The 15,328-nt window shown below is 45.3% G+C and overlaps 1 protein-coding gene across 1 annotated transcript in view; it reads left to right on the top strand.

The window, feature by feature from the left end:
- The first annotated feature begins 272 nt into the window (after window positions 1-272).
- LOC8026656 (equilibrative nucleoside transporter 1) overlaps window positions 273-15,328 on the top strand; it is a 33,929-nt gene continuing 18,873 nt past the window's right edge. The window contains exons 1-7 of the mRNA XM_042287609.1: window positions 273-565; window positions 1,170-1,342; window positions 2,458-2,555; window positions 4,535-4,585; window positions 5,702-5,787; window positions 12,503-12,551; window positions 14,264-14,361. Coding sequence (XP_042143543.1) covers window positions 314-565; window positions 1,170-1,342; window positions 2,458-2,555; window positions 4,535-4,585; window positions 5,702-5,787; window positions 12,503-12,551; window positions 14,264-14,361 — 807 coding nt within the window. The 5' untranslated portion in view covers window positions 273-313. The remainder of the gene's footprint in view (window positions 566-1,169; window positions 1,343-2,457; window positions 2,556-4,534; window positions 4,586-5,701; window positions 5,788-12,502; window positions 12,552-14,263; window positions 14,362-15,328) is intronic.

The raw sequence follows: 15,328 nt of genomic DNA on the forward strand, positions 1-15,328 counted from the left end.
TTTCTCCGCTAGATTTAGTGGGAAAAGTGCGACTCTATGTTGACCATGTCACAATGTCACAACACTTTGATCCCCCAAAAATGTATTAAATTTTACTGCTACATTAGTGGGCCATGAGATACACAAAAATTACATGGGATCCACTGGCAAAACCTTGCCAAAACAACATTTTTGAACGGACAAATACTTTCTTTTATATGGTGGGATAATACTTGTAAAACCTCTGTAGAAACAGAGCTTTGGCAAAGATGCGCAGGCCCTCTGTTATTCTGCAGGACCCCCCTCGTGAGGAGCGGCTGTCGCAGGGACGGCCATGGGGGACAAGCAGACGGAACTGGCCCTCCGGCGGCTGGACGAGGGTCAGGGGCTGCTCCCGCAGCCGGGGGAAGGGGAGGCCGTGGCCACTCTCCCGCTCTCGCTGGGAGAGCGCCCAGAGAGCCTCGAGGCCCTCAGCCTGGGCCTGAAAGGGAGCCCCAAGGACAGCTACAACCTCCTGTACTTGATCCTGGTGCTCCACGGAGTCGGGACCCTTATGCCCTGGAACATGTTCATCAATGCCAAGTCGGTGAGGGCAGCTGTCGTTGCGCTTGTCTGGATGGGACTAAAACAGCTGGTTCACTCTGTTTCACAAATGGGACTGAAGGGCAGGTTTGCTCTCTTTTCCTAAAGATAGTGAAGGGCAGGTTTGCTTTTTTTCCCTATAGCGAGTCAAATGATGGGTTTGCTTTCTTTCCTGCAAGTGAGTGAAAACATAGGTTTACTATCTTCCCCAATTGAGAATGAAGGGCAGATTCATTCTCTCCTTTAAAGGGCCCCTGAAAAGAAACTCCTTTGCAGTAACTCTTCTTTGCAGGCGGGAGTGGGGGACAGGTTTACTCTTCTCGGTAAAGTAGTGAAATGGTAGGTTTACTCTTTTCCATAATGGTAGTGAAGGGTAGATCTGAAGTTAAAGCAAGGGTGCAGGCGAGCTGGTTGGAGATCTGTGTCGTGTTTGTCCTCCTTGTCTTCATTCTCCAGGGTTAAAATTGTGGGTAGATCTGTTCCATTTTTCTAAAAGGTGTAAAACAGTAGGATTACTCTTTCTCCAAAAGGGAGTGACAGGCAAACTCGCTCTCTCGCAAAACTCCCAAGTTTCTGGAGACTTCATGGCCTCTGCATTTTTTCCCCAGTACTTCACAGACTACAAGCTGGCTGTGAACATCAGCAGCAATGTCAGCTATGAGGACGACGAAGATAGCCTAGAGCTGAAGGAATACAGCATCAACTTCCTGGGCTACATCACGCTGGCCTCTCAGCTGCCCAACTTGCTCTGCAACTTCCTCAACCTCTTCCTGCAGTTCGGGTGAGCGCCACTGGCTTCTGGGGCAGGTGTAGAGCTGTGGATGATGTGTTAGGGGGGGTGATAATTGTTGAAAGTATCATTGAAGTTTTAGTATAGGCCAGAATCTCTTGCGAGCCCAGTCCAACTTCACGCCTGCTTGGGCATGAAATACGTTGCAGTATTGCAGGGAGGGGCAGCGAAGCACAACCAAGAAAAGAAAAAGATGTTTTTCGGGCAGAAGTGCGTTCAAACAGAAGCGAACTCGGAGTTCGTCCTGTCTGTGGCATGCACCGCGGGTTACTTAACATCATGTTATTGCACGACCCATGGTGTCACATCACCCATGGCATTTTGTAACACTGCCACGTTACAAGACATCACAGACACCGCAGCTGGACACCGTGGTCACTTCCCAAGACGCCAGGTGACGTGACACTGTGACGCGACGCGATGCAACACTGCCACGTAACATGACCTCATGTTACACCATGGCTTGATGCTGTGGCCGTCTTTGAGGTCGTCCTAGACGTCGTCCTTGATTTCGTCCTAGACATTCTCCCCGAGGTCATCCTAGGGATCGTCCTCGAGGTCGTTCTAGAAGTTGTCCTTGAGGTTGTCCTAGACGTCGTCCGTGAGGTCGTCAAAGATAACAGCTTCGCTGACCCTCCATCTTCACGTGAAGTGGAGGGGTCTACATCTTTTTATTTATTTCTAACATACTGCCAGCCGCAAAGCCAGAGCAGGTCGGTTGATACTATGTTAAAAGCAAATCCACTCAAAGCATTCAAAATATTATCAAGAAAGCACACTCTATCACTCTATTGTGCTATTCAGAACATTTGTGAATAGGCAGCTCTATTCATTGACACATTCAATAAAAATAGTTCCTAAAAGTGTCAATTTTAAAGCGATGAGTCATAATGAATTTGTTGCTTTCTAATCTTGTTGCATTATTCACAGTTTGCATACATAACGTTTTTGTGAATATCGAAAAGCAAAGATCCTGTAGCGAGTTCATATCCGACTCTGCATTGTCTTGGTACTTACAGGCAGAAAGTTTGCATCGGACTTCAGTACGGAGACAATCTGAGATAGATGGCGATTGAATGTGAATCTTCAATTCCGCTTTCTTTCAGGCAACGGAGTCTCACCCCACGGATTGTCATAAGCATTCTCGTAGAGGTGACCATCTTCATAGCTACCGTTGTCCTTGCGATGGTGGACTCGACGCACTGTGAGTTTTATTTTGTCGCGTTTCCTATATTTACCATGGCATAAGATGCACATAGGTAAGGACTCTCCGCATGGCAAATGTTACGACGCGATCGACCAGATAAAGTCCTTTTAACGCATGCTTGAGTAGTCTTATACTTTGTGTCACTAGTTGCGTGCAGTACAGGTGAAGGTAGCGCCAGGCAAGGTGAGAAAGCGCAAGCACTATAAAGGCTGGGAACGAGAATAGAAACCTCCTCTCCTTTCTAACATTCCTAGAGCTCCCCCTTTCTCCCCTCCCTCCATTGCCCTCCTCTCCCATCCCGCGTTCCTAGCGCTTGCCCTTTCTCTCTTTGCCTGGCGTTGCCTTTGCCTGCACTGCACACAACTAGTGAAATGGAGTATAGTCGATAGCGTCTCCGGTGTCCAAGCAATGCAATAAAAAAAAAGAAAAAAAAAAAAGAAACAAACAAGGCCCAAAAATGTCTCTCATTCCCAAGGCACCCAAGCGCGCGCTGTTCCCACTTGGAGTGTCTGCTCTGACCTTGACGGACACTGGCTTGAACACCGCGCCGTAGCTTTCTCTGCTTCACTGCGTTCATATAACTGTTATTGCCGCCGTTGAGGCACGAAACTAGGGTCAATGACGAAGCAGTGTCTAAGCAAACCGCGTAACACAAGCTCGAAGTTCTACATGACATGGCACACCTAGAAAACTACCTTAAAGACTGGCCTGTCTCCCGTAAAGAAGCATGGGAAACCAGACCCGCAACAGGTTTTACCATTAGCCACATATCGAGGAGCTATCTGGTGGTGCCGCTTGCAACCAAGGCGAGGAGAGGACTTTACCTGGCACCTGCGACGCGCCTGGTGTCGACCTCCTATTTTTTCCTTTTCGTTTGGCGGCATACTCGGTGACGCCTTCTATCCGCTAGCCCCGGCACACCTCTGGTCCGGGTATATTTTTCTCATTTTTATGGGTCATCCTTTCACCGTAAGAGTGAATTGTGTGTAAGAGTGGCGTAAGGAACCACTCTCCAAAAATAGTGCGTAGGTTTAATCTCGCAATTAGTGCGAAACCTGCCGTCTAGTTGGAACTGGAAGCGTCTGAGGGCCATTTGCACACTGGCGCCACCATGCTTCAACTTGCACGAGAACGAGTGAAAAGAATGAATGAATGAATATGTATCTTGCACCGTGATATTCACTGACATGGTGAAGAACGGCAGAGAGGAGCTTCAGTTGTCCCGCCCCCAGTGCCAGCTTCTTATCTTTGACAATGCTTCGGCGTCTTGTGCACCTTGAGTGCATGCGTGCAGCCAAAGCATGGTGGAAGGCATGGGGCACGTGCAGGGTATATTCGAAAGATGCACCACGCCATTCTCACTCTGTTGGTAACTACAAATTATTTGTTTGGTTTCTCATTGTCATTTTGCCAATAGTTTTCGAAGGCTATCTGTCATAGCAGGTTGTTGTGCAGTATTGACAAACTTGGCACACTGTTCAGAACATTCTGCTACAGTTACTTGAACACCATTCTCAGTAACACTTTGCACACTGTTTAGAACATTCTGCTACAGTTACTTGAACACCATTCTCAGTAACACAGATATCATTAGAATGTATGGTACCATTCCACCGATGTCGGCAAGACAAACTGTAGTTTTCATTGTTGACAAGTTTATTTTACCGAGATCAAGGCTGCAGGTACCCACATCGTTAGCTCTTGCCTTGACGAAATTAGGTTTGGGTGGACGTCGGCTCATAAAGAAATTTTGTTTCCCTTTAAACTTCTGATCCAGGTAATGTCACATACTCAAACTTTCATGTTCTATCGCCATCGTGAGCGTCGCATTCTTATGGAGTTTCAGCCTTTGCGCAATTTGTAGCTTATTCATGTGGGCCGAAAACCCGGGTTTCGTTTTCTTTTGAACCCGGTAGTACTATACTTAAAGGCGGACGAGGAATATTGGATCGTTAATTACTCCATCTATTTTGCAGGGCCAATCACCTTCTTCTACCTCACCATGGGACTAGTGGTGGTGTTGAACAGTGAGTCACTGATTCCGTTCCAGCTTCTCTTTTGGGGGTGAATATAGAGAGCCATAAAAGGGGGCCTCCTGAGCTTATTGATCATCATGTCGTTTAAGACCTGAGGCTGTGGTGCAGAAAAGTGAAAACTTTTAGTTGAAGGAACAGACACGGGAGGGAACGCCTCAAACTCAGCTCCGTGGAGTTTGAGACATTCCCTTAATCTGTGTCTGTTCCTTCGACTTCTGTGTCTGTTCCTTCTGCACTACAGTCTCGGATGTTGAACGACACGATTAGCTACCACCAGCTTACCTGCACACTCAGTCTTTTCACTTATTGGTCATGCAGTGTTGATGTGAAACGCGCTTTTTGCCGGAGTTCATCGTTTGACCGCGGTGCTTAGGATGATTTTCTATTGTTCAACATACAGGGAGCAGATGACTGGTAGCATTGTTCATCTGTGTTTGCTAAAATGCACTGTCAACAATTGGAAAGAGGGTGCTTGTAATTTGTTTAGAAATTGTAGGTTTCAGATCAAGACAACTTTAGAGCTCTCCCCAAAGAATCCCGGCATGAACTACAGTATTAGTTTCTAGCTTTTTAATTTCTATAGAAATGCTCGACAGCCGCTTCACTTTACTCAAGTGTGCCGTGTCTTACCAAGCTATGTACTATACCTAGGGTTCCGGGTTTTCAAATAAATCCGATAAAAACTGAAAAGCACTCGCCAGTAAAATTTTCTTGTATTCAGATTTATTAGAAAAACTCCGAATTCGGAAATCACAATGGCCAAAAAGAAACAAAAAAATTGGCTGCGAAATTGACTATTGCTGGTCGTCTATGAATTGCAATAGCATTTGTCATGTTTACCTCCTTCTTTTGCTACGAGGCCTTGGGCAACCTTTAGGACGACGTCCTAGAGGCTAAGAACAATGTCTCGAACGACCTCGAGGATCTCTAATGTAGATTTGTCGTATGCTGTAGTGAGGGAATGCTAATGCAGTGGAGCACACTCAAATGCATGTGTGTGAACCAACCTTTAGGCTCCCCGCTGCATTGGCTTCATGCTTCTGAAAAAATTAGTTTCTTCGTGATTTGTTACTGTGCATGATGGTGGGAACCGTTTGTTCTCGGCAGTGGCATCTGGTGTTTACCAGAACAGCATCTTCGGCGTGGCAGCGCCCTTGCCTGGGAAGTACTCCAATGCCGTTGTTTTAGGCTCGGTGAGTGCATTCGACACTTTGGGTACAATCCTAAAAAGCTAAAAATACTGAAAAAAGAAAAAAAGAAAAACTTTCAGCCTTTCCACTCTCGTGAAAAAGGAAGACCAGCGAAGCTGTACTATGGTGGAAATGAAGTATTTATAAATGTAAGGATTAAGTTGTGATTGGGTAATTGGTTATGTGACAACCGTACTGTCCCCAGTTGTCTTTGTCATACCACGTCAACCGCCGAAGGCTCATGAACCAGAGTCGAGGCCCCACTAGTCGTTCCTCCACCACATCCTACCTCGGAAGGTGCTCCGGTACGGGTGGGTACTTGTAGCCGTTCACGGTCGCGAACCGGGGCACCGCGCCTTTGAGCAGGGAATATCGGCACGTTCTGCACGCCGGTTCTTTGTAGACGTCCGCCGGCTCAGTATACTGCCGCAAAGCGCACGCGCCCGTTTCCTGATTCTCTCGTCCGACACGCCGCCGATTGTGGATTAGTCTCCGACGAACCAGAGTAAGCCGCACCGGCGCATGTTACGCCAAACGGGTTCTCCACGAACTCCCTCCGGAACCTCGCCGTCGCACCCGGGAACTGTTTAGCCAGCGTGGAGTGCTGTCGTCGCCGGGCCTCGTGCTTGCGCTTGGCCCCGTAGCCCGCCGGCATCGTTTACATCGCTGGTTCTGTTCTCGGCGGCGGCTTTCCAGGCGAGCGATGCGCTCTTCTTTTGCAAGGGAGTCTGAAGCGATGGATGCAGTGGAAGTTGAGGCGACAGCGGCCTCACATTGGTTGCAGACCCATTCGCGCTGTTGCGTACGTCGCCGCTCTTTTTGCACCCAGTGTTCTTTCCCCGAAAGGGCACGCGCACAGCCCATCTGAGTCTAAACTGAAACTGGTAAGAGCGTAAGAAACAGCGCGCAAAACAGACGAGGACGAAGAAACACGTGACGAGCGCTGCGCTCGTCACGCATGTTTCTTCTTTGTCCTCGTCTGTTTTGCGCGCTGTTTCCTACGATGAATTCCCACCAAATGCGCCCAACTATTTATTCTTCTATGATAGCTGGAAAGGTTGCCACCACTTACGAGCGACGGCGGCAAACCGACTGGTTGTGTGCTTGCCGCCGTCGCTTATAGATGGCGGTAGCTGTCCAGAGGTTCGTGGAGGTTTGTGTCGACAAGATTTTGGTACCGGACACGATCCTTGGGAACCTAGGCCTTACCAGCTCCACTGTAACAATATATGAAGATATGTCCTTTGTGTATTTTAGGAATGTTACAAAATTGAGTGGCATGCGCTTAATGTCAAATGGGTTGGTACTTAACGGTATATGTATTTACTCATATAATGAATGCACTCGCAAAGTGAATGTACCTTGCCACAACGGGTACCAATATTTTTACTTTTTTTTTTTCGCTCACGTAATTAACGCATTTCCAGTTTTCGGCTCTTCGCGAGTCTCGAATTATGTCCAACTTAGCTAGCCACCAAGCCCACCAAGCCAATTTTCTTTTGCCGCCAAGCAGTCGGGCCAAGTCAAGCCAAGCCAAGCCACTCTCGTAAATGCTGCAGGTGTCTTCTTGTGGAACTGATCAACCGTGAAACCGAGTGGTGCGCACACTTGACAAAGCTTGGGTCGAGGAATCGGCCAGCCCCGGACATTCCTTGCCTGTCGTATGCATTGATATCAACAAACATGCCGTCGTCTGTGTTTTGCTTTCGGACAGTGAAATCATGAAAGTGGTTAGGCCTAAGAACGGTCACATTACTCTTGTGCTGAGTGAGCTTCGTAGGGCGCTTTTCCTTTGGCAAAATGCACGCCGAAAGCGCTTTAAAAAGGTTCTCAATTTATAAAACGTGGTTATTGTGCCGTCCCCCTACCGGCCGTGGGTGCACCTCCATCATTGGAGACGTGCCACAGTACCTTGCCGTGTCATATTGGCACCTAATGTGACATTTTCTGAAAGTGTGTAAATGCAACAATTTCACCCCGCATAATGAACACACCCCTCCAATATGTGTGGATTTTTCGGGAAAAAAAGTGTGTTCATTATGCTACTAAATACGGTATTTTAAATATTACTCTCTGAAAGTGTATATTGAACAGTTCCATTGATTCATATTTGCATTTCCAGGCTGTGTATAAGCGCTTTCTGAAACAATTTTCCTGTTTGCTCAGAATTCATCTTTTTGTTGTAACGGAAAGCCTTGTCCGCAATATCTCCAGATCTAGGCCTTGGATCTACGTGAATGTTTGTTTTTACATTTGGTGTTTCGTTAATCTAAGAGTTTTGCAAGACTGGGGTTTTTAAAGAATATGTACAAAATATTTTTTGTTTATGGCAACTGTAATAACTAATTGTTAATTATTAATTAAAGAATTTCAACGTGCAATACTTTTCTTAAGAATGTGCTAAAATTACAAGAATGGTTTTGTCACAGTCCATAATTCGTAGGATATGTTGCCACATATTTTCGTCATAGTTTGTGATAGGAATTGTGTAAACAGATGTTGGGCGGAAAAGGTTGCCACAAAGTTGTAGTTCACATAAAAAACTATAATACAAAGTTTGATTAAAACAAATTTCGAGGGCACCTAAGCACTTCTTATGAGTTGTGAATTTGGAAGCTTAAATGTCGTTATTCCGCTCCCTTAGCTCGTCTGCGGCGTACTAGCGTGGACGGCCACGTTTCGCTACTGCCGAGGTAGCGGCCGACGGCCAAGCGCGCGCTCTTGTGAAATGGCTGCGCCGTGCTGAGCTCGGTCGCGCAGCCTTTCTGCGGTTTGTCCGTGCAGGCTCTGCTCTCTCTTACACTCTAAAAAAAGTCTGTGCGTCTACACAACACCCGATTAGCCAATCACCGCAACTAACGGAGGCAGCTCAGCAAATGACGATGCCCAAACATATGTTTAGACCAAAAGATGCAGTCTGAGTTGTGACATTAAGCAAGCGTGATGTTTTGCATTACTTAATGTCACAACGCAGACTGCGTTTTTTGGTGTAAACATATGTTTTGGCATCGTCATTCGCTGAGCTGCCTCCGTAAGTTACGGTGATTGGCTAATCGAGTGTGTGTAGACGCACAGACTTTTTTTAGAGTGTACCAGCGGCCAGGCCGCTGCGTGCGCTGCGCCGCCATGGAGAGGGCTTCTCTGGTGGCGTTCTTTGGAAGTATGCTGCGCGAGAGCCAATGGGAACCTATCCATCAGATTTCTGCTACAGACGACAGGCTTCACTTCATTGGGACAGGGGAACGGGCCGTATGGTGCGGCTTCAAAACTTGATGACGTAGGTTCGCTCTATGGGACAGTTAATGCTTTCACATTAAAATATTGGAGCCATTTTTTTTGTCCACATAAATAAACTATAGTCGCCGACAGATTTTTCTAACTTCGCTGGGATCGAAAAATTGTCCGAATAATAGAGCAGTTTGGAAAAAAAAAGCAGGTAAAAAAATCTTGCCTTTATTACGTTAAGCGGGCTTAAAAAATCCACCAGTAGTGCCTTGCTTCAGGTTACGCCTCCGCTTGCATTCGGCCATTTTCCTTTAGCTTGATAATGACTGTTTTTTTTTTTTAGCGCTATGGTCGAGTAGTTTCTGCGCTTCTTATGCGACTCTTCACAAGGGCGGGAAAACGGATGGGGTCACAACGTCCAAGCCAGCGTAATCCAAAAACACGATTCACCAAGACGAGATGAGAGGTGCAAGTCCATGACTGCAGAATGGCGAATTAACAAACCAAAAGGGTACCAATGATGATAATGAAGCGCAGCTAGAGAGAAATCCGTAGCATAGCGTCACCTAGCAGTAAGGCTTAGCAGTTCTCGAGTAGCGCTGCCAAACCAAGCCAGACCGTGTGCAGTCTACATAAAATCTAAAATGGCGGCTTTTCGGCAATGTTACCCACTGATCGCTTACAACGATTTTGTTAAAAAAATCAAACTTTCAGACTTTAAGCTGTCCGAAACATCAATCGTGAATATGCACTATTTCTATCTCGTAGGTCACGGTTCCTCCTTTAGGTCCGAAATATTGAACAAGCCCGAAATATTGGCGTCTGAAAAATTGGTTGGCGACTGTATGCATTGCAGAATGCTTAGACTTTGTGTGAATCTGAGGCTAGCTCTGATGATAGAATGCAAAAGTTTGAAAACAGGACATCGCCAATATAAAAAAAAAATTTCCTGTGAGGCGACACTGCGTAAGCCCAATTCTCGTCAAACCAAAAAAATGGCAGTGCAGGTGCTTGTGACATTTATTTTGAGTAAAACATGCAACATATTTTGTGCTGGTAAGGGCACTATTCTGCCTTTGCCAGAATAGTGAATGAAAGGGGCAAACTTTTTTATCTTAACAGCTACTGGCTTAGCAGTAACAAAAGCTAGCGCCATCTACGAGTCGCGATATCAAGCATGTTTGCCGCCAACAGAGTACACTGACCTTATATTAGTATGCAAGAGACTGCCTTTTTAATTATTGCTTCAAGTGACATGCTACGCTGAAACTGAGAACTCCACTGGTGGGCTACACTCCAATAGTGTTCCAGAATTCTACGACTCGCATTCATGAATGCATTGCGAAGAAAATCCTGGATGCTTTTTTGGGCACGCCCAGCACTGTAGTTGGCACGGTATACCCAAACTTGTAGGACGCTCATTACAAGCAATCAGATTACATATAATTGACTACTCTTAGGAGTAATCTTGTAATAATTTGATTACAGTTATTATCACAGCAGTAATTGGACTACTTTTGTAAGTAAAATTACTCTTAACCATAATTTTTTTTTCCCTCAGGTTTCTGATAACGTCCCTTGTTTGTACAGTAGGCTCGCGATAATTCAAACTCGGATATTTCGTACTTCCGGTTAATTCAAACAGATCTGAAAATTTTGGTTGTCCCGCTATGTTTTTAATGTATTTATAAGCCACTTAATTCGAACGGCGTTTTCGCTTAATTCATACTTTTTTGTTCTCTCGGCCCCGTTAAGTGCGCTTCTTTCCGAGCACTGGTGCACCGCAGAGAAGCAATACCCGCGGAGCTTGTTTTCGCGAGGTTGCTTCTCCGCAGTGCACCGGTGCTCGGAAAGAAGCGCACTCAACAGGGCTCAAGCAGGCACACATTAGCGAAAAACGGCATTCACAATATGTGCTTCAGGACTGGCAATGATGATTAAGACAACATCGAGGATGAGGAACAGCTCACTGGCATCATGCTTTCTGGCCTTGAAGCACATAATGTGAACGCCGAGCTGGCGGAATATGCTAGTCTTGACGACAATGTGTGTGTTTGTCGTGATGATTCATTAGAGGACATAAGGAAGTAATGCCAGCACAGTGCAGCAGTGAGAGTGAAGATGATGATGCAGTAAGGGATGACCCACTACCAACTGTCACAGCCGCAGAGGCCTTTGAGCACATCGCTCAGCTCCGGAAGTTTCTGCTGCAAAGGAAGAGTCCCGTAAAGAGCTTTTTGCTTTGGCTGGTATTGAAAATTTTGTTTTGAGATCTCGTGTACTGACTAAAAAGTCCACAATCGACAACTTTTTTGCTGGATGAATAAAGTTAACGTCACAGTTCTTTCACCAATGTGTTATGCCTGTACTTGCTTATAATTAGGCCTATGTAGAGGAAACTGGCAAAAATTTGCTTTGTATGTGTAACAAATCATAATGTTGTCTAGTATCATATTTAGATGAATTTCTGATAATTCAAACTTCTGGTAATTCAAACTAAAATCTGTGACTTCCTGGAGTTTGAATTAATGAGAGTCTGCTGTACAAGTTTCCTACCGAGAAATCTTCGAACCCAATCTTTAACAGGAGGGGGGTTTACCAAAATTGGTGGACTACGAAGACAGGTCGTTCAAAATTTGGTGTTTTAAGCCAATAATGGATACGAAAGACACGTTTTCAAACCGACAGAAAACTTTGTCGTTTTGAAAATCTGAGGTAATCATCATCATCATCATCATCCTTTATTTTCCTCGAGGGCCCGTGGGGCATTATACAAGGGGCTAGTAATAAAACAAAAAGTACAACAGTAAACAAAAATATATCGCTGTAAGCTAGTCAGCTAGGTTAGATAGAGGGCAACAGATTCAACAAATTTAGTAGTATCATTTATAGAAACAATGTTGCGAGGTAGTGAGTTCCAATCCTCGATAGCCAATGGTAGTGTGGAAGTCTGGTGAGAAACAGTTGATGGTCGAACTGGGCATAATTTTTGTGGCTGGTCTAAACGAGGGAATATGTGATGGGGAGGTGATAGTAACGATTCTCTGAGGCGGGTATTGCAATAAAATATTCCACGAAGGAGAGCAGCGAAGGGGAAGTGAATGAAGGTTAGATTGATGATTGGCGTAATCCTGATATGCTGGTATATGTTGAGTAGTTATTATAAATAAAATGAAGGGCTCTTCTTTGAATGGATTCTAGATGATTTGTGAGGTATGAATGCCAGGGAGACTATATAGATGGAGGCATATTGTAACTTGGATCTTATAAGGGTACTAGACGCTAGTGGCTTTACGGAGGGTGTAGCAAGTTAGAGGTTTTAGTGCAAACATCCGAGAGTATGATATGGACGGTGCCAGTCTGTTCTCTCATTGTGAGTGATCACACGCGGCTGCAAGGCAGTCGGTCACACTCGAAACGCAAATGTGTCAACCATGCCTTCAGTGCAGTGCCTGTGGATGCTTACACTTGCTTTTGTTTCTTTGCATCCTAGAATATCAGCGGCACGCTGACGTCCCTGTTGAACATCTTCTCCATTGCGGGTGAGCATTGCTTGTTTGTGACTGACAGAGGAATTTCACCTCAGTGTTGGCCAAAGTTACGTACTATACACTAAAACCCGTTGGCAAGCTTCCTAGAATGCCTGGGGCCTTTTCTGGGCGCATCCGCTAGGTGGTGCTTGCTACGCTGTTGGCCCAGCTCGTACAGAAAAAAGGCGATGGAACCAATGTAACGTTAGACGCACGTTGACTGTGGTGAGAAGCGATTCTGTACAGTACTAGAATCTCGATAATCTGAGTCTGTCAAGGATGTGGAAAGTATTTGTACCTTCTGAAAATCATATCATCCAAAAGAAATCCAAAAAGTAATAAATATCCATACATGCTTGGTTTGTGAGAACAGATGGCTCTGGACGAGAAACTTGCTTCAATCCTAAATGCAGTGCAATACCGGCAGTATTGCACTGCCTCCGGGATCGGCCAATTTTTTTTATTCATTCAGCTTTTTCTACTCTAGCCTTAGGGCTAGAATAGAACACCCTGTAGCTCTCTAGCCGTGGTGACTGGGCCTGTGGCAGTTGTTATTTCTCATGCCGCAGAGGCTGGCTGTGACTACCGCGGCAGTGAAGAAAGATCCTTCGTGGCTTAACGATGTGTGATCTGAGCCAGTTGAACGGAATATTGGAAGTTGCGGGGAATGCTGCGATGTTGTTTACCTCAATGTGCCTTGATATTTTTAAAATTGAGAAACTTGACCTTCTCCGAAGTCGGCGCTTTTGTTCGTATAATTCACCGCGTCATGAGGGGGCACGCCACAGGAACCACGCTCTATAAATTGAGATTTATGGAGCGTGTTAAATTTTTGGCTGGGGTGCTTAAGAAATTCAAACCATCCCGAAATATGAATCAAGCATGATCGTATCATTGATATCTTACTAACGTAATATCCTGAGGGATACCCTGCCTCCCCCAAAGGTAACGCACTTCTATTTTTGGCTTGATTTGCTTTTTTTTTTTTTTTTAACACCGAAAGATGGCTTACTTTTAGCAATCATAGTGTTTGGATCGATGGTGACCTCGACGTAAATGCAAGTAATTAACTATGGTAGGACATAAGCAAACATTGCTGACTAAGAGGTACAGTCATCTTTGCTTTATTGTCCCTCGCCACAATTACAAGTTCTGTGGGGAAACATGATCTAAAAATAGTTCTTTTTTCAACCTTTCTTAATTGTACACCAAAACTTGGCCCACTCAGGATATTGTGGCAGTGGTGTTTATGCCGAATAAGGTTTGCATAAGAAGAGTGTCGTTTGAAAACTGTCCATCTCCAGTTCTCTTGGGAGCAATGCCGCCAGTGGCTCTATAGCATGTCAATTTGCGTCGATTACAACAGTGAAGGCAATGGGCCCCACGGGCGCCCATTGCCTTCATTGTTTCGTTATCGCCAGCCAAATCGATCCCACACACAAAATAGCGCAGGATTGTGACGCACTCACTGTGCGTGGTTGGTTTAGTCTTTGATAGCCAACGCAGAAAGGCCGTGAGTGCCGTGGCGATGCATTTTTGCTGCTGCGCAACTGACTCCACCCGATCGAAGACCTGTCGAAGAGACTCGTGCTTACCTCGTATAAAAACATGCTCGTACATCCTAGCCATTCCAAGCTTTCGCCGCTCGAGCCGTTGGTCGCATTGACTTTTCTATCTCTGCTTCACCCGGTTACGACGCTGCAACTCGACTTGTCCTGTTGCAGCTTCTCCGAGTGCACGGACGGCGGCCATATACTACTTCTTGTCGGCGTTGCTGGTCCTGCTCCTGTGCCTGGACTCCTACTTTGCACTCCCGCTGCTGGTAAGAGGTCCTGCCGGTAATGGCTCAGCCTTTGGGAGTCGAGGGGACCTGTGCTCTCGGCAACTGGGTGTCGGTGCAAGGCACTTGCCAGTTTTGCTGAATGTCAGTTGCGGTTTCCAGAGAGCCCTCTTGGAAGTGCCGTGTACTACTGTAGTTTATTAAACCATGAATATACTCCATTTCATACGTAACATACAAAGCTTTCCAATCTGCTGGTGCAAGCATCGGGCTTAGTCTCGTTAATCATTTACTTGTGTTTTTGCGCAAACGAAACCATAGGGGAAGCCATGCACTTGTGCCAGTAGCTTTGACAGAGTTGTACAGTCTAAGCTCGTTATAACAGACCTTGATTTTGACCAAGATTTTGGTCTGTTGTAAAAGGACTATGTTGTATGCAGATATGAAATTGAGTCAATGGTACGTAGAGGAAAACCAACCGAACTTCACAAATCGGTATGTTATATCCAAATGTCTGTTGTAACCAGGTCTGTTGTAATGAGCTTAGACTATATATTGAGTATGAAATGGAGTGTTTATTTACCTAATCCTTGCAAAGACTAATTTGTACTATCACTGTCACAATTTATTTGCAGCAAGGCAAGAAATGCAACTTGCACATTTCATCATTTGAAAATTTAATGTCAAATGCTTGATGGTACAAGTATTTTTTATCAATTTTTTCATAAAATATGTGCTCTTGCAGTTGCAGAATGGAAAAAACTATTTGAAAACGAGCATCATGTATAAACTTCAATATCCCCCTTTTTAGTGTTCTTTCCTTACCTGTACTCTATTACAGTGTAGACCGCATATAACGTATGTCGCGGGAGTCCCGAAAATCCGCACTATAAGCGGTACCGCACTATAACCAAAACATCAATTTTTCAAGCCAAGATGCATGCCATCAGACAACTTACCTTTGTAAAAGAATTTATTTTATGTTAGATGAAAAATAAAGCTTTAGTTT

Source organism: Ixodes scapularis, unplaced genomic scaffold (assembly GCF_016920785.2).
Source record: "Ixodes scapularis isolate PalLabHiFi unplaced genomic scaffold, ASM1692078v2 ptg000022l_1___fragment_2___debris__unscaffolded, whole genome shotgun sequence".
In the NCBI taxonomy this organism is placed as follows: Eukaryota; Metazoa; Arthropoda; class Arachnida; order Ixodida; family Ixodidae; genus Ixodes; species Ixodes scapularis.